This window comes from Macaca nemestrina, chromosome 14 (genome assembly GCF_043159975.1).
Source record: "Macaca nemestrina isolate mMacNem1 chromosome 14, mMacNem.hap1, whole genome shotgun sequence".
In the NCBI taxonomy this organism is placed as follows: Eukaryota; Metazoa; Chordata; class Mammalia; order Primates; family Cercopithecidae; genus Macaca; species Macaca nemestrina.
Window position 1 is genome coordinate 28889581 of NC_092138.1, and position 21908 is coordinate 28911488.

Consider the following 21908-nt stretch of genomic DNA (forward strand, 5'->3'; position numbering starts at 1 on the left):
CCTAGAGAGACACATTAGAATCCCAGGTGAGCTTTTCAAAAATATGCTTCTCAGGAATGCACCCGACCTACCCCATCACTGTCTCACAGGAGCAGGGCTCAACTCTCTGTAATCTGAATAACTTCTGGGCAGTTCTCTTACCCCTGCTGAAGAACTGTAGGTCTAGTTTGTTGTTTGCTCCATCTGCCTGCCGGACAAACACACATTCTGGCCCCTCTCTGATTTGTCTTCATGGGTATCCACTGAAGCCGGAAAATGAGGCTCAGAGAGGCTGAGTGACTTGCCCAGGGTCACAACAAGCCTGGCAGAGCTGGGCTGCAGCTTGAAGCCTAGTCTTATCTATTTATTTATTTGAGACGGAGTCTCGCTCTGCAGCCCAGGCTGGAGTACAGTGGCGTGATTTCGGCTCACTGCAACCTCCGCCTCCCGGAGCCCTAGTCTTTTAATCCCACCCACGACTCCATGCTACGTGATGCTTAGCTCTGCTGCAGGGGAATTCTTCATTTTAGTGAACTAAAATTCCTAGAGGGGGAAACAGAAAAATAAAAGAAGTCAAGAGGTACCCCAAAGGAAACATCATAGTCCTCAAAGGTGTATGGCTTGTCTGCAAGGTCTTCAAAAAACTCTGCTAAAGAGTCCAGCGTTTCCTCTGCTAGTCTTTCATAGGTGGTGTCATCTAGAGAGCTGCAGGGGAAACACAAAACCCAAAACACGATTACCAAACACTTCCATTTTACTAATACCAAATTTACACACTTGTTATTTAAGTTCATTAAACTGATGAAAATAACATGTACAAAGTAAAAGTTTGTCCTTTTTTTTTCGAGACGGAGTCTCACTCTGTCACCCAGGCTGGAGTGCAGTATCTGGTCTAAACTCCTGATATCAAGTGAGCCACGTGCCTCGGCCTCTCGAAATGTTAGGATTACAGGTGTGAGGCACCATGCCTGGCCCAAAGTAAAAATTTAAACAGCACGGAAGGGGTTACAGAAAGAAGCAGGCAGCCCCCATTCCCAGAAGCAGCTACAAATAATAGTCCTTTCTGGGCCAGGTGGCAAGGTGGCTCATGCCTGTAATCCCAGCACTTTGGAAGGCCGAGGTGGGTGGCTCACCTGAGGTCAAGAGTTCGAAACTAGCCAGGTCAATATGGCGAAACCCTGTATCTATTAAAAATACAAAAATTATCATGTCCTTTGCAGGGGCATGGATGAAGCTGGAAATCATCATTCTCAGCAAACTAACACATGAACAGAAAACCAAACACCACATGTTCTCACTCATAAGTGGGAGTTGAACAATGAGAACACATGGACACAGGGAGGGGAACATCATACACTGGGGCCTGTCGGGGGGGTGGGGGGCAAGGGGAGGGAGAACATTAGGACAAATATCTAATGCATGAGAGGCTTAAAGCCTAGACGATGGGTTGATGGGTGCAGCAAACTACCATGGCACACGTTTATCTATGTAATAAACCTGCACATTCTGCACATGTATCACAGAACTTACAGTATAATAATAATAATAATAAATTAGCTGTGTGTGGTGGCGTGACCTTGTAGTTCCAGCTACTCGTGATGGTGAGGCACAAGAATTGCTTGAAACCAGGAGGCAGAAGTTGCAGGGAGCTGACATCGTGCCACTGTACTCCAGCCTGGGTGACAGAGCGAGGCTGTCTCAGAAAAAAAAAAAAAAAGTCTTTTCTGTATCCTTCTATCTGCATATTCTTTTTAATATACAAATGAAGCATTTTGCATTTTTTCACTTAATTGTGTCTTAGAAATTTGCATTTTTTCACTTAATTATGTCTTAGAAATTGTTCTATATTAGCACCTATGGATTTTTATAATATTTAATTTTATGTTATTTATCCAGTACTCTTTAGCTGGACATGAAGGATGCTTCCATTGCTTTTGTTATTAAAATTTTGCTTTTGCCCAAAATTTTGTTGGGCAAATCACAAAGTGGGAGAAAATATTCATATTACATACATCTGAAAAATGATTCATCCAGAATATATAAAGAACACCGGCTGGGCGCAGTGGCTCACGCCTGTAATCCCAGCACTTTGGATGGATGAGGTGAGTGGATCACTTGAGGTCAGGAGTTCGAGATCAGCCTGGCCAACATGGTGAAACTCCATCTCTACTAAAAATACAAAAATTAGCCGGGCGTAGTGGCAGGTGCCTGTAATCCCAGCTACTCGGGGGCCTGAGGCAGGAGAATCACTTGAACCCGGGAGGCGGAGGTTGCAGTGAGCTGAGATCGCGCCACTGCCCCCTCTACTCTACCCTGGGTGACAGAGTGAGTGAAACTCTGTCTCAAAGAAAAAAAAAAAAAAAAAGACCTACAAATAAATAAGAAAAAGAAAAATCAACAGAAAAAAATGGGCAAAATACTTGAATAGATTTCATAAATAAAAGATACCCAAATGCCCAATGAACACATAAAAAGGTGTTCAACTTTGTTAATCTTCAGGAAAATGGAAATTAAAAAATCACAGTGAGATGCCACCAGAATGGTTAAAATGTAAAAGGGCGGGAACCCTCGTAGCACCAGTGATGAAAGAGAGAATTTAATGCGGGTGATGTTGGGAAAGATTTTTGTTCAGAAGTATGCCCAGTGCCACACTATGGAAAAGGGGGCAAGCACAAAACTGAGCCAAATCTCCATGGTCTGTCTTTTTGGGCAGAAGACAGGTCAGGCCGTTGGATTCCCTTACACAGACGCCAATAAGAACAAAGGCATCACCTGGGGAGAGGACACACTGATGGAGTATTTGGAGAATCCCAAGAAGTACATCCCTGGAACAAAAATGATCTTTGCCAGCATTAAGAAGAAGGCAGAAAAGACAGACTTGGTAGCTTATCTCAAAAAAGCTACTAATGAATAATAATTATCCACTGTCTTATTTATTACAAAACAGAAATGTCTTATGACCCTTTTATGTGTACCATCATTTAACAGACCTCATAAACCAGAATTCAGATCATGAATGACTGACAGAATATGTTTGTTGGGCAGTCCTGATTTAACTAAGACTGGCTTGTGGTTAAATGAGTATGTTTGGTGTTTTGAATTTTAATGGTAATTCTGGGCCTGGTGTGGTGGCTCATGCCTGTAATCCCAGCACTCTGGGAGGCTGAGGCAGGCGGATCACCTGAGGTGAGGAGTTCAAGACCAGCCTGAACAATATGGTGAAACCCTGTCTCTACTAAAAATACAAAAATTAGCTGGGCTTGTAGTGCACGCCTATAGTCTCCAGCTGCTTGGGAGGCTGAGACAGGAGAATCGCTGAAATCCTGGAGGCGGAGGTTGCAGTGAGCTGAGATTGCGCCACTGCACTCCAGCCTGGGTGACAGAGTGAGACTCCGTCTCAAAAAAAGAAAAAAAAAAAAAAAAAAAGGTTGGGTGTGGTGGTTCATGCCTGTAATCCCAGCATTTTGGGAGGCTGAGGCAGGTAGATCACCTGAGGTCAGGAGTTCGAGACCAGTCTTGCCAACATGGTGAACCCTCGCCTCTACTAAAAATATACAAATTAGCTGGGCATGGTGGGGCGAGTCTGTAATCCCAGCTACTCGGGAGGCTGAGGCAGGAGAATCGCTTGAATCCAGGGGGCGGAGGTTGCAGTGAGCCGAGGTGGCGCCACTGCATTCTAGCCTGGGCAACAAGAGCAAAACTGTATCTCAAAACAAAAAACAAAACAAAACAAAAAAAAACACAAAAAAACCCAAGTTACTCTGATTCAGTAAATACTATCATTGTTTATTCCTTCTAAAGATATGATCAGATTTCATTAGTAATGTTCAACTTTTCACAAAGATGATGAATGCCGTCTTAAAATCTATTGGAGATTTTTTTATATTTAGATTTATGTAACTGGTTATGTAAATATATTTAAATACTGGAGGAAATTCCTTCACTGTCTCAGAACCCAGCAAGAGTCACCTGTATTTTGTGTTCATTTGCCTCTTAAAGGCAAGGGCTGAAGATAAGGTAGCAATGTCAACTTTATATTTTTGGCCTTAACTGTGCCAATCCAATTAGAATTTTCTGTATCTAAAATGGGTCATTTTACTTACTGAAAGACATTTTAGTGTGGTTTATGTGTAATATCAAAAAAAGATTATTTAACACTTCTCACATTAAAGAAAAAAAAAGAAAAGAAAGAGACAGATCGTATCAAGAGCTGGCCATGGGCTGGGTGCAGTGGCTCATGCCTGTAATACCAGCACTTTGGGAGGTCAAGGGAGAAGGATCACTTGAACCCAGGAGTCTGAGACAACGTAGAGACCCCATCTCTACAAACAAATTAAAAAAACTAGCTGGGTGTGGCACATGCCTGTAGTTCTGGCTCCTCAGGAGCCTGAGGTGGGAGGGATCACCCAAGCCAGGGAGGTCAAGGCTGCGGTGAGCTGTGATGGCGCCATTGCATTCCATCCTGGGTGACAAAGTGAAACCCTGTCTTTACAGTAAAATAAAAGAAAAGAAAAAAGAGCTGGCCAAGAAAAGAAGCAACTAGACTTTTCAGATACTGCTGATAGGCAAGTAAGTTGGACAATCACTTTGGAAAACTGTTGGACAGTATCTACTAAAGTTGAATGCATTTACATGCTATGACCCATCAGTTCCACTCCTAGGGGCTACACCCAACAGAAATGTGTGCCCAGGTTCACCAAAAGACATGTGCTACACTAAAATATTTGTATCATAACTATCCTATAGCCCCAAACTGGAAACTGTCCAAGTACTCCTTTGTAATACCATAGATAAATAAATTATGGTATATTCATACAATGGAATACTACACTGCAAAATAGAATTGTCTATAGGAACCGTATGGATGAATCTCACAAACATCATTGTGATAGAAAGAAATACACAAGTATACACAAACATGGTTATACTTAATGAGACAGTTTATATAAAGTGAAAAAACAGGCAGAACTAACCTATGCTATTGGTAATCAGAATAGTTAAACTCTGAGGGGTTAATGACTAGAAGGAAGAGAGGGAGGGGTTAATGGCTAGAAGTGAGCAGGCAGCTTGCTTGCAGCGGCTGGTAACATTCTATGTCTTGAGCTTACAGGGTATGTTCACGGGACTGTTCAATTTTTTGCAAATTCATCAAGCTATATGCTCGTGACTGGACACATTTCTTTACAGATACTATTTTTCAAATTTAAAATTACTTTAAATCCACAGAGACAGAAAGTAGATTAGTGATTGCTGGGTTTTAGGGAAAGGCGGAATGGGGGAGTGACTGCTAATACAAATAGGGTTTCCTTCTGGAGTAATGAAAATGTTCCAGAATTAGATAGTGGTGATAGCTGCACAAACTTGTGAATATACTAAAAACGCTTGCATTATACATTTTAAAATGGTGAGTTTATGGCATGTAAATTATAACAATAAAAGTATTATTATAATAAATATCCTTGTAAGAGCTTTTGTGCCCCTGTGAGGATATATTAATATCTGTAGGTTATAAGATATGTAACAGACAACTCCACTATCTGAAAGTTTCCAAGGGGCCTAAAAGTAAGACACTAGGGGCTGCTAGACAATTACTGTAAGACATACAGATCTGCCATATGACCCTCTTCCCCGCCCAGTCCATCACCCACTTCCAGGATACAATGTGGGGAAGGCTACCTGACTGGATTGGTGAGGAGATGTCCTTTAAAAGGAGTGGTTGGCCTGATAGGGTGTGTTTTGAGAGAGAGCTGGAGAGAAAGGGTGTGTTTTGAGAGTGAGCTGGACAGATAGGGTGTGTTTTGTGAGTGAGCTGGACAGATAGGTTGTGTTTTGAGAGTGAGCTGGAGAGAATGGGTAGGAGAGGTTGGTTGACATGTGTTGAAGAATTTGAGAAACATAAAGACACAACCGACTTTATACCTGACAGTTATAAAGTCCAAAGTGAAGAGGTTGGAAGGTGCTACCTGCCAGCAGAGAGCTGGGCCCTGGCAGAAGTGGGCTGTCTTCCTACACATGGCAGGTCAAGGGTGTGCTTCCCACAGGCCAGAGGGAGCTGGACTTGGGGCATCCTGCAAGGGCCCTATGCAACCTCCCAGACTGCCAGAAGGAGTAAGGAGAAAGCGACAGAGAGTCTGTTGAGGGGGGAATGCTGGAAGCCGAGGCTGGAAATGGATGCCACCAAAGCAAAAAACTCAAACATGCAGCATGCTGTGCCCCTTTGAGACTGTGGCAAAGTCAATGAACAGACACTGCAGGCTGGGAGGTTCAGAGGCTCTTCAGACCTTGTGAGCCATGCAAAGCTCTCTGGAAATCTGAGTCTCAGAAAACCTGGAGGGCCAACTCTAAGCCTACTGAGCATATAGCTCTGGGGACAGTTAGAATGTTCCTGAATACGGGTGGCTTCTTATTGTTTTTAATAGATGTGACAAGAAAAGAGTAAGCCAGCAGATGGAATGAAATGGAGCATTGGAAATAAAAGGCTGCACAAACGTGGAAAGTCAAAGGGAGAATCTAAGGCTTTTTTTTTCTTCTTCTTTTTTTGAGATGGAGTTTTGCTCTTGTTACCCAGGCTGGAGTGCAATGGCATGATCTCGGCTCACTGCAGTCTCTGTCTCCCGGGTTCAAGCGATTCTCCTGCCTCAGGCTCCCAAGTAGCTGGGATTACAGGTGCCCGCTACCACGTCTGGCTAATTTTTTGTATTTTTAGTAGAGACACGGTTTCACCATGTTGGCCAGGCTGGTCGTGAGTGAACTCCTGGCCTCAGGTGATCTGCTCGCCTTGGCCTCCCAAAGTGCTGGGATTACAGGCATGAGCCACTGCACTCAGCCAGAGAAGCTAAGGCTTTGAACAGCAAAGGTTTCCCATTGAGCCAAAACAAGAGACCCAGTCCAGCTGCAAAACACAGGCTGAGGGCATTGCTGGTCTCCAATCTTATTGTTTAACATGACCTCAAGGTACCTGCCCTTAGGCTGAAAGAGCTGGGCATGGGGGCATGCAAGGAGATAAGGCAGCCTGAGGCTCCCATCCAGGGAGGAAATTTGGATGTGGTTCCTGGCACATAGGACTGCCTGAAAGTGAATAAATCAGAAGCCTACTTTTGGGAGAAGCCTACTCTCAAAGAAAAACGAGTCTGGGTTGGGCGCGGTGGCTCATGCCTGTAATCCCAGCACTCTGGGAGGCCGAGGTGGGTGGATCACCCGAGGTCAGGAATTTGAGACTAGCTTGGCCAACATGGTGAAACCCCGTCTCTACTAAAAATACAAAAATTAGCAAGGTGTGGCGCTGCATGCCTATAGTCCCAGCTACTCAGGAGGCTGAGGCAGGAGAATTGCTTGAACCCGGGGGGTGGAGGCTGCAGTGAGCCAAGATTGCACCACTGCACTCCAGCCTGGGTCACAGGGTGTGATTTCATAAAAAACAAAACAAAACAACAGAGAGAGAGAAAAAAAAAATGAGTCTGGCCTGAAATAGCTGATTGGAGTCTTAAAACAGCCTGTGGAACCCCAAACTGTTATCAGCAGGAAGTGGGCTGTGAAGGCTGCTCACCCCTGAGGAGGGCACCCTTCCCACTGCCTGCCTCCCCTGTGGCCAAGGAAAATAACAGACAAGGAGGAGGAGGAGGAGCCCCCCGGGAAGCTGAAGCAGGGATTTTGGAGGCAAATGCTCCTCTTCCAGGGTAGAGGTTGACCCAGTGCTGCCCAGCAAGTCTCCAGGGCTGCGGGTGGTCAGCACTGTGCCTCTTTTCCGAATGGAGTTACGGCTGCAGTTATCCTGCCCCTCTCCATCGTGTGTGTCTGTGTGTGTGCGCGTGTGTGTGTGTTTCTGTTTGTGTCTGTGTGTAGGTTTTGAAGAAGCCATTACTAAAGCTGACAGAGAGGAGACTGCATGTCACCTGGAAATCTCGGACTTGGAGGTGGCTGTGGTGACCACACAAGCATCGGTTGGCTCTCTTGGGGCTGGGGATAAATGCATCTGAGTGTGGAAGGAGGGTCCATGCAGATACTGGTTGGCAGGGGGTAGACTGTAGCCGTGCCTGACAGCTTTCCATGGGGAATGCAGTGCTGGCTTCTTCCAGGGCACTCGCTAGACTATATTTCCCAGCCTCCCTTACAGTTAGCTAAGTCCGCCACTAAGTTCTTCCCACCAGATTGTGAGTGAGGAACAAATGCCACTTCCAGCCCTTCTGTGCTTCTAGCCCTTTCTGGCAAATGGAACTTGGATAAAGTGAATGAGACTCAACAATGCAGAAGATAGTAAGGCACTGACAGATAAGGACCAAACTGGAAGCTAGAATGAGTGTAGTTCCTAATTCACTTCACAAGGTATGCCAACCTTGTACTGCCCAGAGAGGAGGACACAAACATTATCCGTGTGAGCCATTAAATATTTGGGTCTATTTGTGATAGCAGCATGGCTTGCCCTAACTATTAGTATACTGAATAAAATAATATTGAAACTCTGGAAACAACCTGAATGTCCAACAATAGGGGATGGGTTAAATGGATTATGTCGCATCCATATGATCTAATACTATTTCATTAAAAAGAATGTGGTGGATACTCAGTCACATTGCTGCTCAGGAAGAAAACCAGGTTCTAATGGGAGAGGGAGGGAAGGAGGGAGGAAGATACCTATGAAGTGGAAGGTGTTTTATCTTACCCTGGGTGGCCCAAAGTTCCCGATTTCCTCAAATTCATCAAGTAGACACTCTGCCTTTTGACATTCCAAATCTGGTTGAGGCCACGGAGGTTCGAACTCTGAAAGTCAAAGTTAAGAAGTACATTACTATTCTCAGTGAATTATAACCCATTAATGCATAATTTATATATTGCTACTTCTACATTCAAGAGTGCCTATAACCAGGTGCTCCACTTTTTCTAAGAAAAAGGGAATACATTACTTTTCTTTAAAAAACAATCTCCTCTTTTCTCTTCTCCTCTCCCCTGGTTCGCGGTTTCCTACTTAGCCCTTCAGAAATGCAAATATAAACTTTCACCTCCCCCTCACCACACATTCCCTGCAGGGCCAGCTTTTCTATCTGTGTGCTCTTGCAGAGCACAGATCTCTCCTCCGCTTGCCAGCAGATTTGCAGACCAAAGCAAACCCACCACAGAACTTTCCCCTCCAGTGGGTGGTGGCCTGGAACTTCCAACCTCGGGGGTTGCCTCAGGACTCTTTTTCACTGGGAGGGCATATTGAAAGCATGCCCACTTGGCCACTGCTACAGCTTATTTCTAACCAGGAAGGTTCCAAGTCAACTTTCCTGTAGAGTAGGCACAGAACTAGCAGAGGGACCCCCCTACTTGCCCTTGCACACTTCCCCCCTTACCTTGTAAAAGTGTCCACTTTCTGCTTCAAAGGGGAAGCAGCACTTTTAAAGAAAGGCAGGACGCTTTGTACCCTTTACCCAAGCTAGTTTTGGAATAAATTCACTTTTTTTTGGTACCAGGCCTTGCTGTTGTTAATTGGACTCTGCATCCGGTGAACAACTAACCCGCATTTTGGTTACACAATCATGCTAACGTGGTTTTTTTTTTTTTTTGGTTTTTGTTTTTGAGATGAAGTCTCACTCTGTCACCCAGGCTGGGGTGCAGTGGCGCGATCTTGGCTCACTGCAACCCCGGCCTCCCGGGTTTGAGTGATTCTCCTGCCTCAGCCTCCTGTGTAGCTGGGACTACAGGTGCCCGCCACCACACCCAGTTTTTTGTATTTTTAGTAGAGACGGGGTTTCACCATGTTGGCCAGGCTGGTCTTGAACTCCTGGCCTCAAGTGATCTGCCTTCCTCAGCTTCCCAAAGTGCTGGGATTACAGGCGTGAGCCACCACACACGGCCCTATGTTAAAGTTTTTTAGGAATATTTCTTAGGATTTTTTTTTTCACCTTTTAGTGCATTACAGTGAGGTCTCCCTGTGTCTCTCTAAGCCCGTGTTGTCCAATAGGCTAGCCAACAAGCCACATGTAGCTATTTACATTTAAATTTAATGAGGTAAAATAAAGTCAGCTCCTCAACTGCACCACCAGTTTCAAGAATCCTGTGGCTACATGTGGCTAGTGGTGCAGACACAGCATTTCCATCACATCAGGAAGGTCTGCAGGGCAGGGCTACTGCAGGCTGTTCAGGTTACAGAGTGGTTAGCAGGAGGCTGGGAGGCATCCACAATGCTCTTAAAAGGTCACTAAGAGAAGCAACAGTAAATAGTAAGAGGCAGAAGCCTGCTGAAGTCCAGAAGATTGGCTCTGACTGCTGACTGCTGTCTGACAGATCTTATTAGCAAGATCTGCAGGAAAGAATGTGACCTGTCGATTTTTTTTTAGTCCCTAACTGCTGAGCATCCAGGCGACAGGGTCTGAGTTGATTACCACCAGCTCTGCTGACCAGCTGGGGAGATGAGGGAAATAATCAGACAAGAGCCAGTGGGGCAGAAGAGTGGTGCAGCTGGAGTGGAGAGATGCAGGGGAGTTGATGGAGGGAGGCGGGGGTGGCCTGGGTCTTGCCAAGGACCTCAGCTGGACCTCCTCCTGGGAAGGCACTGAAGGGCTTTAAGAGATTGGAGATAAGATTTACATTCTCCAAAGGTCACTGGTTGCCATGAAGAGAACAGGTGAGAGACTGTTACTGCTCTTGAGCCAGCAGTGCCCTTAGCAAACTCAGAAAAGGGAAGGCAGAAGGCACAGGGCTGGGAAGTGAGTGGAGAAGGAAACGGGCTGGTGGACAGTAGAGTGGGAGGTTAGGGCAGAGCGCAGACCTTAGAAACACATGGCTCTGAAGAAGTGAGAGGGCAGCCATGATAACCACTGTTAGAACTATTGCACATTCTAGAGTGTTCACCGTCTGCTTGACACTGCTCTCAGCCTTTACATAAATGGACTCAGTCCTCATTACAATCCTGTGAGGGACGTACTCTTATTACAATCCTTATTCTCAATAGTTATGTGCTACAAAGTTGCCACAAACACTCAACGAGCACATTATTTATAGGAGAAATACAAGGCCACGTCCTCCTTAACCTGCTGGTTACAACATTGTTACCAATCGATCAATATATAACCTTATTTCTGTTTAAAGACACCTTATGAAATATATAGTTGATTCATTAACACTGATCTTGGCTGGGCATGGTAGCTCACACCTGTAATCCCTGCACTTTGGGAGGCCAAGGTGGGAGGATTACCTGTGCTGAAGAATTTGAGACCAGCCTGAGCAACATAGAGAGATCTCATTTCAACTTGAAAAATAAAAAACATGAGGCTAGGCGTTGTGGCTCATGCCTATAATCCCTGCACTTTGGGAGGCAGAGGCGGGTGGATCACCTGAGGTCAGGAGTTCAAGACTAGCCTGGCCAACATGGTGAAACCCCGTCTCTACTAAAAACACAAAAATTAGCGAGGTGTGATAGCATGTGCCTGTAATCTCTGCTACTCAGGAGGCTGAGGCAGGAGAATTACTTGAATCCGGGAGGTGGAGGTTGCAGTGAGCCAAGATTGCACCATTGCACTCCAGCCTGGGCGATGAGCAAAATTCCACCTAAAAAAAAAAGAAATCAAAAACATCTGGGTGTGGTGGGGTGCCCCTGTAGTCCCAGCTACTCAGGAGGCCGAAACAGAGAGGTAGAGGCTTCAGTGAGCTATGATTACACCACTGCACTCCAACAGCCTGGGCAACGAGGGAGATCCTGTCTCAAACAACAGCAACAAATTAATTGACCTCAGGACAACAGCACCTTAACTCATGCCTGACAAAGCTTCTCTAACACATGCATATTCTCTGTAATGAACATCACAGCCTCCTTGTGCTGAACTTTGCACTACACTTGGAGACAATTTTAACAGAGAAATCACTAGAAAAAAGCATAAAAATGTGAAAAACATGGCATTAACCAGACTGTGAAAAGGACACTCTTTACACTATGACAGCTGAAAGAAGAAGGCAGGGCAGCACTTTGTCGAACCTTGGCTGGGAACATGAGCCTGGAGGAGCTCACATTTTTTTGCCGCTCTGCACACATCTTTGAAACGACCATAAAAGGGCCAGGGGTACTGATTTTGGGGGAACAGATTTTAGCAAGTGGGCAAATTCACAAGTAGAGAATCTTAACAAATCAGGATCAACAATTGTGTTTTACAGATGAGGAAACTGACGCACCAAAGGGTAACTTGCTTACACAGATACAGAGACATTAAGTGGCAGAGCTGGGATTGAACCCAAGCTGTCTGGCCCCAGAGTGTGTGCACAGTGGAATGAATTGTTTTCCCAGCAATCAGAGCAGTGCTCAAAACATCCAAGGAAAAGCGTCTGAGAATGTCAGGCGCACCTCGGGGAAGTTCCCGAATCTCCAGGATCCTGGCCCTTCAAACCTTAGTTGTCTTAGTCGCTGATACCTTCACAATAGCTGTTTTTGTTTGTGTGTGTGTGTTTTTAATTTAATAGAGATTTGATGGTTGTTATTGGTGGGAGGTTTGGTCAAATGTAGATTACTCATTCAAAGGCACAAGTAGAAGTCTTTCTTCGGCTCTTTTTAATCATAAAAAGGAACCATTGCCAAATACTCCTTGCTTTATATCCTACCTGCTTTTGTCAGTTTAATATTCCTTGGGCAACTGCTAAATCTTTTGGAACCTCAGTTTACTCCTCTGAAGGAAGGGATCATGGTACTCACAACAAACCTCACAATCGTGAGCATAAAACAAGAGAACAGAAATACCCCAAGTACAGAGCCTGAGGGTGTTCAGGCTCTGAACAAAAGCATGGAGACCTAGGTCAGAGGCAAATGTCGGCCTCTGCCTGAGGGAGGCTCCATTCTGTTCTGCTTGAGGGAGGCAAAGCTTGGAGGTCAAGGTCATAGGATGAGTGTTTTCTTTCTTTTTCCTTTTTTTTTTTTTTGAGACGGAGTCTCACTCTGTCACCTAGGCTGGAGTGTAGTGGCATGATCTCGGCTCATTGCAACCTCTGCCTCCCGGGTTCAAGCGATTCTCCTGCCTCAGCCTCCTGAGTAGCTGGGATTACAGGCATGTGCTACCATGCCCAGCTAATTTTTATATTTTTAGTAGAGGCGAGTTTTCACCATGTCGGCCAGGCTGGTCTTACTCCTGACCTCATGATCCACCCACCTTGGCCTCCCAAAGTGCTGGGATTATAGGCGTGAGCGACTGCACCTGGCCAGGATGAGTGTTCTTTCTAAAGCCACCCAGTGGCCACCTCTCCTTCTAACTCCAGGTCACCCGTGAACCCTTGGACCACAAGTCATGCTAGGCTTGCCTAGCTTGAGTCTTCAGATGTGTGTGCTCGCTCACACAGTGCCAGCTCATGGGATGCAGTTGAGGAAATAGTAGTTTCTGGGCCTAAAGTCTCAGGCCCATGGGTCAGGAACCACTTGACCCAATCGTTGCCCATCCCCTGGTAAGGACTGGCCTGGGTGGCCAGCAAGGAGCCCAGCTTTCCTTCCCAGGTGTCCCCTTGACGCCCCCAGCCCCGTCAAACCACAGCACTTGAAGAGTGAATCAGGACTTATGCCTCGCAGGGGGAGGATGAACTGGTACAACCACTTTTGGCATCAAATGAGTTGACTATTGGCTGGCCCTTTGCCCAGCAATTCCATTCTGAGAAATTCACCTGAAAGGAACTTCTGTCCATGCACAAGAACAGTCACAGCAGCACCATCATAACAGAACACTGCAACCAACCCAATGTCACCTAAAGGAGCCTGGGGAGAGTGTGACATAGAGTGTGATATATTCACCCAACTGGACACTATCCAGCAGTAAAAGCAAATAAATGACAACTGCATGCATCCATACAGATGACGCTCAAAAACAGTGTTGAACAAAAGGGGGCAAGCCACAGCAGAACAGATACGGCAGAACACCTTGTATATAAACAATACATGGATTGGGGGAGATACAGAGGAGGTCAAACTCTAAGAAAAGGAGCGCATGATTAACAGAATTCGGGCTGGCAGATTCCTCTAGGGAGGATGGGGCAGTGATGGGGTGAGGACAAGGGCCTCCTGAGGAACAAGTAAATTCTATCTTTTAACCTGGTGTCAGGGATACAAGTATTTGTTATTTGTCTTAGTCTGGGATGCTATAACAAAATACCAGCCACTGGGTGGCTTATAAACAATAGAAATGTGCTTCTCAGAGTCCTGGAGGGTGGGAAATCCAAGATCAATGCACCAACAGCTCTGGTGTCTGGCGAGGGCCAGTTTCCCGGTTCATAGATGATGCCTTGTCACTGCGTAAGGGTGAACAAGCTCTGTTGGGCTATTTTAGAAGGGCACTACCCAATCATACGGGCTCCACCCTCATACCTCATCACCTCCCAAGGGCCCCACCTCCTAATATCACTTCAGTGATTAGGTTTTAACATATGAATGATGAGGTGACACAAACATGCAGACCATAGCATTTATTATTAGTTTTTAAGCAGTATAAATATTTACTTATTTATTTTTCTGAGACAGAGTCTTGCTCTGTCGCCCAGGCTGGAGTACAGTGGCGCCATCTGCAAGCTCACTGCAAGCTCTGCCTCCCGGGTTCACACCATTCTCCTGCCTCAGCCTCCCAAGTAGCTGGGACTACAGGCGCCCGCCACCATGCCCGGCTAATTTTTTCTTTTGCATTTTTAGTAGAGACGGGGTTTCACCGTATTAGCCAGGATGGTCTCAATCTTCTGACCTTGTGATCCACCCACCTCGGCCTCCCAAAGTGCTGGGATTACAGGTGTGAGCCACCGTGGCTGGCAGCAGTATAAATATTTATATATCCTTTTCTATGTGGAAATTTGTGTAAATTGTCTGCAAGACAATCAAAATGATTTGAAAGTAAGTGAGGGTATAACCTGCTTGTTAGGCCTAAAGCCAAAAGGTCATAGGATCACAGGTGATGGTCTTGTCCCTCTAGGAAAATAGATGTCTAAAAGCTGTCCAAGGCATGCAGAAGTGGATGCCACAGGAGCTTATTGAGTTATTTAAGAGGCAGCATGCTATGGTTTGAATGTCTGTCACCTCCGAAACTCATGTTGAAACTTAATTCTCAACGTGGCAGTATTGAGAGGTGGGGCCTTTAAGAGGTGACTGGGTCATGAAGGTTCTTCCCTCAAGAATGGATTAATCCATTCATAGATGAATGGGTTATCATGGGAGTGAAACTAGTTAGGCTTTATGAGAAAAGAAAAGAGGTAACACAGTCAGCCCCTTACCATATGACGTCCGTGCCGCCTCAATACTCTGCAAAGTCCCTACCAGCAAGAAGGGACTGCACCTTGGACTTGGACTGCACCTTGGACTTAGCCTCCAGAGCAGTAAAAAAACCATTATTTTACCATACAAATTGCCCAGTTTCAGGTATTCTGTTACAAGCAACAGAAAATGGACTAAGACACATCCAGTTATCTCCTCCTCGAAGCTGTCTCCAGTATTTAAGAGGAAACGTTAAAGACGCAGCCCCTGTCACATCCCTCCATCAAAAAACACAGGCTGCCTTTTGGAACCAGAGTCCTTTCCAGCCTCCGGGTAAGTAAGGTTGGGGCTGGGGACTTTGGGGTTGTGCTCTTAAAAGCCATTTCTGTGGATTCTTGGTTCTGCTGAGTAGCCAGATCTGAGAACCAATGATCAGGCACTAAATACGCTGTTCCACGTGGTGGTCACCAGCCCCTGTGGCTACTGAGCACTAGAAATGTGGCTAATGGGACTGAGGACCTGGATTTTCGACTTTATTTAATTTTAATTATTTGAGGTGATAATAAAGTAATAACGTTATTAAGAGACTTTTTTTCTTTTTTCCTTTTTTTTTAGAGATGGAGTCTCGCTCTGTGGCCCAGACTGGAGTGCAGTGGTGTGATCTCAGCTCACTGCAACCTCCGCCTCTCAGGTTCAAGCAATTATCCTGCCTCAGCCTCCTGAGTAGCTGGGATTACAGGCGCCCGCCACCACACCCAACTAATTTTTGTATTTTTAGTAGAGACAGGGTTTCACCATGTTGGCCAGGCTGGTCTCAAACTCCTGACCTCAGGTGATCCGCCCATCTCGGCCTCCCAAAGTGCTGGGATTACAAGCGTGAGTGACCACACCCTGCCTAGGAGACATTTAAGTGTGTTTGGAACAACTTGACTATGTGAACCATCATTTTCAATTGTCAATTTTATAAAACTAAATAGAGATCGAGCATTTACTTGGAAATTGTGAATTGAGATATGCTGGAAGTATATGAGTATGAAAGAGTATGTAAGATATCTAATTACTGATTTTTGTGTGTGTGTGACACAAGTATGTAAGATATCTAATTACTGATTTGTGTGTGTGCGTGTGACAGAGTCTCCCAAAATCTCGGCTCACTGCAATGTCCGCCTCCTGGGCTCAAGTATTCTCATGCCTCAGCCTCCTGAGTAGCTGGGACTACAGGCACCCACCCCATGCCGAGTTAATTTTTAGTAGAGATGGGGTTTCACCATGTTGGCCAGGCTGGTCTTGAACTCCTGATCTCAGATGATCCACTCCCCTCAGCCTCCCAAACTCCTGGGATTACAGGCGTAAGCCACAGTGCCTGGCCTCATTACTGATTTTTAAAATACTGATTACATGTTGGAACGATAAAATTTTGTATGTACTAGGTTGAATAAATATGTTGTTGAAAATGATTTTTTTTCTTTTTAACTAGAAAATGTAGAATTATGTGTGTGGCTCCCATTCTGTTTCTGTTGAACAGCTGCTCTAGAAGTAGATGTAAGGGATAGAGAAAATGGTGGGGAAGAGGCCTTCAAGTGAACTCAATTTCTGATGAATTTTGGAGACCAAGGGGACCTTAGGGTCAATCCAGGACAGTCAGGGCTTTAAAATAATTAAACAGGATGGTGGCCCCAGTTGCCACTGCCATCCACCCAACTCCTCAAATACCCAAGATGTGCAAGGGAACTGTGGAACAGACAGGTTAAACAAATGTGATTAATTCAGTATGGAAAAAAGACGCCCAGCTGGTGACAGAGGTTGCTAACCATCTATCCATAAACCCAGTGTCCACCTCCTGGGTGCCAGCGTCAAGTTGGGTGTGTTTGTCAGTCAACAGCCCTTAACAGCCACCAGGTACCATCCAAAAAACTGTACCACCTCTTGTCATTCTCCTAAATTAAAAACTCTGCTGACTGCCGGATGCGGTGGCTCACGCCTGTAATTCCAGCACTTTGGGAGGGCAAGGCGGGCGGATCACCTGAGGTTGGGGGTTCGAGACCAGCCTGACCAACATGGAGAAACCCATCTCTACTAAAAAATTAGCCTATAATCCCAGCTACTCAGGAGGCTGAGGTAGGAGAATCATTTGAACCCGGGAGGCAGAGGTTGCAGTGAGCCGAAATTGCGCCACTGCACTCCAGCCTGGTGACAGAGTGAGACTCCGTCTCAAAAAAAAAAAAACAGAAAAAACAACTTTGCTGACACCCCATGCTGTCCACACAGGCAGGGGTGGAAGCCCAACACGCAGCAGCTCAGGTAGTGCACAGAAGCCAAGTAATACATGTCTGCTTTCCTAGAGGGGGTCTAAGGACCATCATGGCCACACTTGCCTATTTTTCCAGAGATGCTGGGAAATCCATTTTATTTTTTATTTTTATTTATTATAATTATTTTTTGAGATAGATTCTTGCTCTGTCACCCAGGCTGGAGTGCAGTGGGCGATCTTGGCTCAATGCAACCTCCGCCTCCCGGGTTCAAGTGATTCTCCTGCCTCAACCTCCCGAGTAGTTGGGATTACAGGCGCGCGACACCACGCCCGGCTAACATTTCTTTCTTTCTTCTTTTTCTTTTTTTTTTTTTTTTTTTTTTTGAGACGGGGTCTCACTCTGTCACCCAGGCTGGAGTGCAGTGGCCGGATCTCAGCTCACTGCAAGCTCCACCTCCCGGGTTTACGCCATTCTCCTGCCTCAGCCTCCCGAGTAGCTGGGACTACAGGCGCCTGCCACCTCACCCGGCTAGTTTTTTTTTTTGCATTTTTTAGTAGAGACGGGGTTTCACCGGGTTCGCCAGGATGGTCTCGATCTCCTGACCTTGTGATCCGCCCGTCTCGGCCTCCCAAAGTGCTGGGATTACAGGCGTGAGCCACCGCGCCCGGCCTTTTTTTTTGTATTTTTCAGTAGAGACAGTGTTTCACCACGTTGGCCAGGCTAGTCTTGAACTCCTGACCTCAGGTGATCCACCTGCCTAGGCCTCCCAAAGTGCTGGGATTATGGGCATGAGCCACCGCGCCCTGCCAGGAAATCCATTTTCTAAGTCCCAACTTTTAAGCACTGGCAACCAATCCCAAAGCTGCTTCAAACACAATGCGGGCCAAATAACAGGTGTAAGTGGGAAGTTTAAGCCTAAAGTACAAACTCCGGGGAGCAACACAAATATGGCTTGGACTTGGCGTGCCTCTTTCATCTCCCCTAATACATGCCCAGCCACTCAGAAGGGATCCCCTTCCGCCTTCCCTGCCTTTGCCCAGACGGTTCCCTCCTTGTGGAACACCCTCCACCACTTCCTTGGCATCTTCAAGACCCTCATTAAATACCCCGTCCTCCCCTTGAGGAATCTTCCTCATCCCCTCAGCCATTCTTTGGGTTTCCTCCTTTCAAGTCGTGGCATAACTGGGCCAGATATTTCTTTGTACGCCCAAGGGAAGAAAGGGGAACTAATTTGAAGTTCTGAAGACTTTATCTATGTTATTACCATTTAATCCTCACACCAGGTCCGCAAAATGGGCGTCACCTTTATCTTCTCCCTACAGAAAACAAAGCCACGTCTCAGAGAGGTTAGGGGATCTCCCAAGGTCACACAGCTCTGCGGAGTGGGGCAGAATTTGGAATGAAGGTCGGGTCATTTTCCAGAAGCCAGGGCCCCTGCTGCTCTAGCTACTCTGCAGCTCTGAAAGTTTCACCTCGCTCCAGGAAAGCATTTCGTTCAAAAAATCTAGCCTTAAAAATACTAGGTATGGCCGGGCACGGTGGCTCAAGCCTGTAATCCCACCACTTTGGGAGGCCGAGACGGGCGGATCACGAGGTCACAAGATCAAGACCATCCTGGCTAACGCGGTGAAACCCTGTCTCTACTAAAAAATACAAAAAACTAGCCGGGTGAGGTGGCGGGCGCCTGTAGTCCCAGCTACTCCGGAGGCTGAGGCAGGAGAATGGCGTGAACCCGGGAGGCGGAGTTTGCAGTGAGCTGAGATCCGGCCACTGCACTCCAGTCTGGGCGACAGAGCGAGACTCCGTCTCAAAAAAAAAAAAATACTAGGTATGTGCGCGCCCGTGCGCGCCAACACACACACACACGTTATATATAGATACACACAGACACACACATGATGTATATGTATATACTAGCAGATACCACCTATTAATATTACTGAAACAAGTTATCGGTGCGAAGTGACAAGCATGGAGACAGCCGCAGACCCCTCGGAACCGGTCCCCTCCACCAGCCTGCCCTGCCTTCGCCCGTGCCGTGCGCTGCAGTCGCACTGCAGGACAAAATGTCCCCTTTTCCATCGGAAAGCAGAAGCCAGTGCAAATGCAACCGGGAGAACTAGAGAACGGAGTTGCAAGGCCGCTACCGCCGGACCGCCCTGAGACCAAGCAGGGTGAGCTAGACCGGCGCGCGTACCCGGAGCGTCCACGGCGTGCGCGGCACCTCCCTACGCCGGCGTGCGGCCCGCGGCGGTTCCCGGCGCGGATACTCACGGTGTGGTGGGTTGTGCAGGTCGCATTGATGCCGGTGCGCAGGCCCCGGCGGCTGCAGAGCTGGGCCAACTCTGCCAGCCACGGGGCCCGGGTGAGGGTCTGGGCCTGGGCCGGGCTGGGGGACGCCAGGAGGCCGGCAACTGCGCGGCGCCCGAAAGTCCACATGCTGCTCTGGGTCTGCCGCCCGCTCCGCCCTCCAGGGCGGGGTGCTGCGGCGACCCCTGGTGGCCACTGGCCGCAGGCACTCTTCTGTGGGGAAACAGCCTGAGGTTAGACCTCAGGAAGAACTTCCCAGCTTAGCACTATTCGTGCATTTAACAAAAATGGAGAGCCTGCTTTGTGCAAAGCACAGAGTGCAACCAGGACCCCTGATCCCAGGGAGACTACAGCCTGGTGTCCCGCCGCTTCAAAAATTCTCAACAGGAGGAACTTGGGAGCTCTGTCTTGCTGGGAAGTGAGTGCATGCACGAATTGAGGCTGCTTGGCCGCCGGTATGGGTTTACAGCAGTTGGGTATGTGGGGCCAGGAGACGGATGCCTTGTGTAAATCTGTACTCTGCCCACTTCCTAGCTGTGTGACCAACGGGCAAGTTAATTAACCTCTCTGTGCCTTGTTTATAAAATGCAGTTTATAAAAGTTCCTGCTTCATAGGATTGTGGTAAGGATAAAATGAGTTAAGCCCTGTAAAGTTTTTTTGGACAGGGCATGGTTCCTGTTAAGTGCACAATAAATATTGTTAATAGATTTTGTTTGTTTATTTATTTTTGAGACGGAGTCTCACTCTGTCCCCCAGGCTGGAGTGCAGTGGTGCGATCTCGGCTTACTGCAAGCTCCGCCTCCCCGGTTCACGCCATTCTCCTGCCTCAGCCTCTCGAGTAGTTGGGACTACAGGCGCCCGCCACCACACCCGGCTAATTTTTTTTTTTTTTTTTTTTTTTTTTAGTAGAGACGGCGTTTCACCGTGTTAGGATGGTCTCAATCTCCTGACCTCGCGATCCACCGCCTCATTTATTTGTTTGTTTGAGACAGAGTCTCACTCTGTAGCCCAGGCTGGAGTGCAATGGTGCGGTCCTGGCTTACTGCAACTTCCCCCTCTAGGGCCCAGGCAGTCCTCCCATTTCAGCCTCCCAAGTAGCTGGGACTACAGGTGTGTGCCACCACACCCAGCTAATTTTTGTATTTTTTGTGGAAAGGGTTTCATTATGTTGCCCATGGTGGTCTTGAACTTCTAGGCTCAAGCAATCCTTCCGCCTGGGCCTCACAAAGTGCTGAGACTGTAGGCATGAACCACCCACCGTGCTTTGCCTATTGTTGATAGATTTTAAAATATAATTTTATTTCCGTTACATATTACAAAAGGATGCAAATTGTGAAAGTTTTCTTCACATTTTATATATGCTTTAGATGATGTCAAATGTGAGCCGAGTGTGGTAGTGCATGCCTGTGATCTCAGCTACTCAGGAGGCTGAGGCAGGAGGATCACTTGAGCCTGGGAGCTCAAGGCTGCAGTGAGCCAAGATTGTGCCTGTGAATGAATAGTCACTGCATCCCAGCCCGGCCATCATAACAAGATACTGTCTTAAAGAAAAAAAAAAAAAAAAGAAAAAAGAAAATGTGAATCGTGTACACTTTTCATGGCAGAGAAGATGGGAAGGTACTAAAGTTCTTCCAAAGCCGCTTTGTGAATCGTGAAGAGAGACATGTTTACATACTTAGGATGCTAAATAACAAGTGTCAAGAGGAATGTAACAGGTATGAGTGTTGAATGGGAGTATATAGAGCTAGGGATGGGGGAACCAAGGAAGTATTCATGGAAGAACAGGCGTTGGCACAGGGCCTTCAAAAATAGGGTGGAGGAGGTGAGGATCTGATTGCCAGTCAAAGAGGTGGTCCAGGGCGTTCTGGATGAGAGACGTCTTTCTGTGTTTAATTCTAGGCAGCTGCTTAAATACTGTTATGTATATGCCAGGCCTGGAGAAATCATTTTCCCCCTGCAAAGTATCTGGAGATGCTTTTGATTCTCACAATGGGCAGCTGTGGGGTGGGTGTGTTCTACTGGCATCTGGTAGGTAGAGGCCAGGGATGAAACGTCCTGTGATGTGCAAGACAGCCCCCAACCTGTGCAACAAAGAAGTGTCCAGTCCAAAATACTGCCAAGATTGAGAAGCCCTCCTTGAAGCCATAAAGGGAGAGCCCATAGGCATCAACAGGGAGTGTTTCTGTTG

General features: G+C 46.8%; 1 protein-coding gene across 5 annotated transcripts in view; it reads right to left on the bottom strand.

Annotated features, from left to right (window-relative positions):
* Nucleotides 1–19874, bottom strand: part of LOC105491777 (frataxin) — a 39112-nt gene extending 19238 nt beyond the window's left edge. For 4 of the 5 annotated variants that reach the window (XM_011758442.3, XM_011758443.3, XM_071077705.1 and 1 more), the window contains exons 1-3: nt 19684–19874; nt 8639–8736; nt 564–684 (exon numbers count right to left, since the gene is read on the bottom strand). In XM_011758442.3, the coding sequence (XP_011756744.2) occupies nt 564–684; nt 8639–8736; nt 19684–19848 (384 nt within the window). In that variant the 5' untranslated portion in view covers nt 19849–19874. Of the gene's footprint in view, nt 1–563; nt 685–8638; nt 8737–18673; nt 18693–19683 lie in introns of those variants that run through there. The other variant, XM_071077707.1, reaches the window with a different exon arrangement.
* Between the last annotated feature and the right edge of the window lie 2034 nt (nt 19875–21908).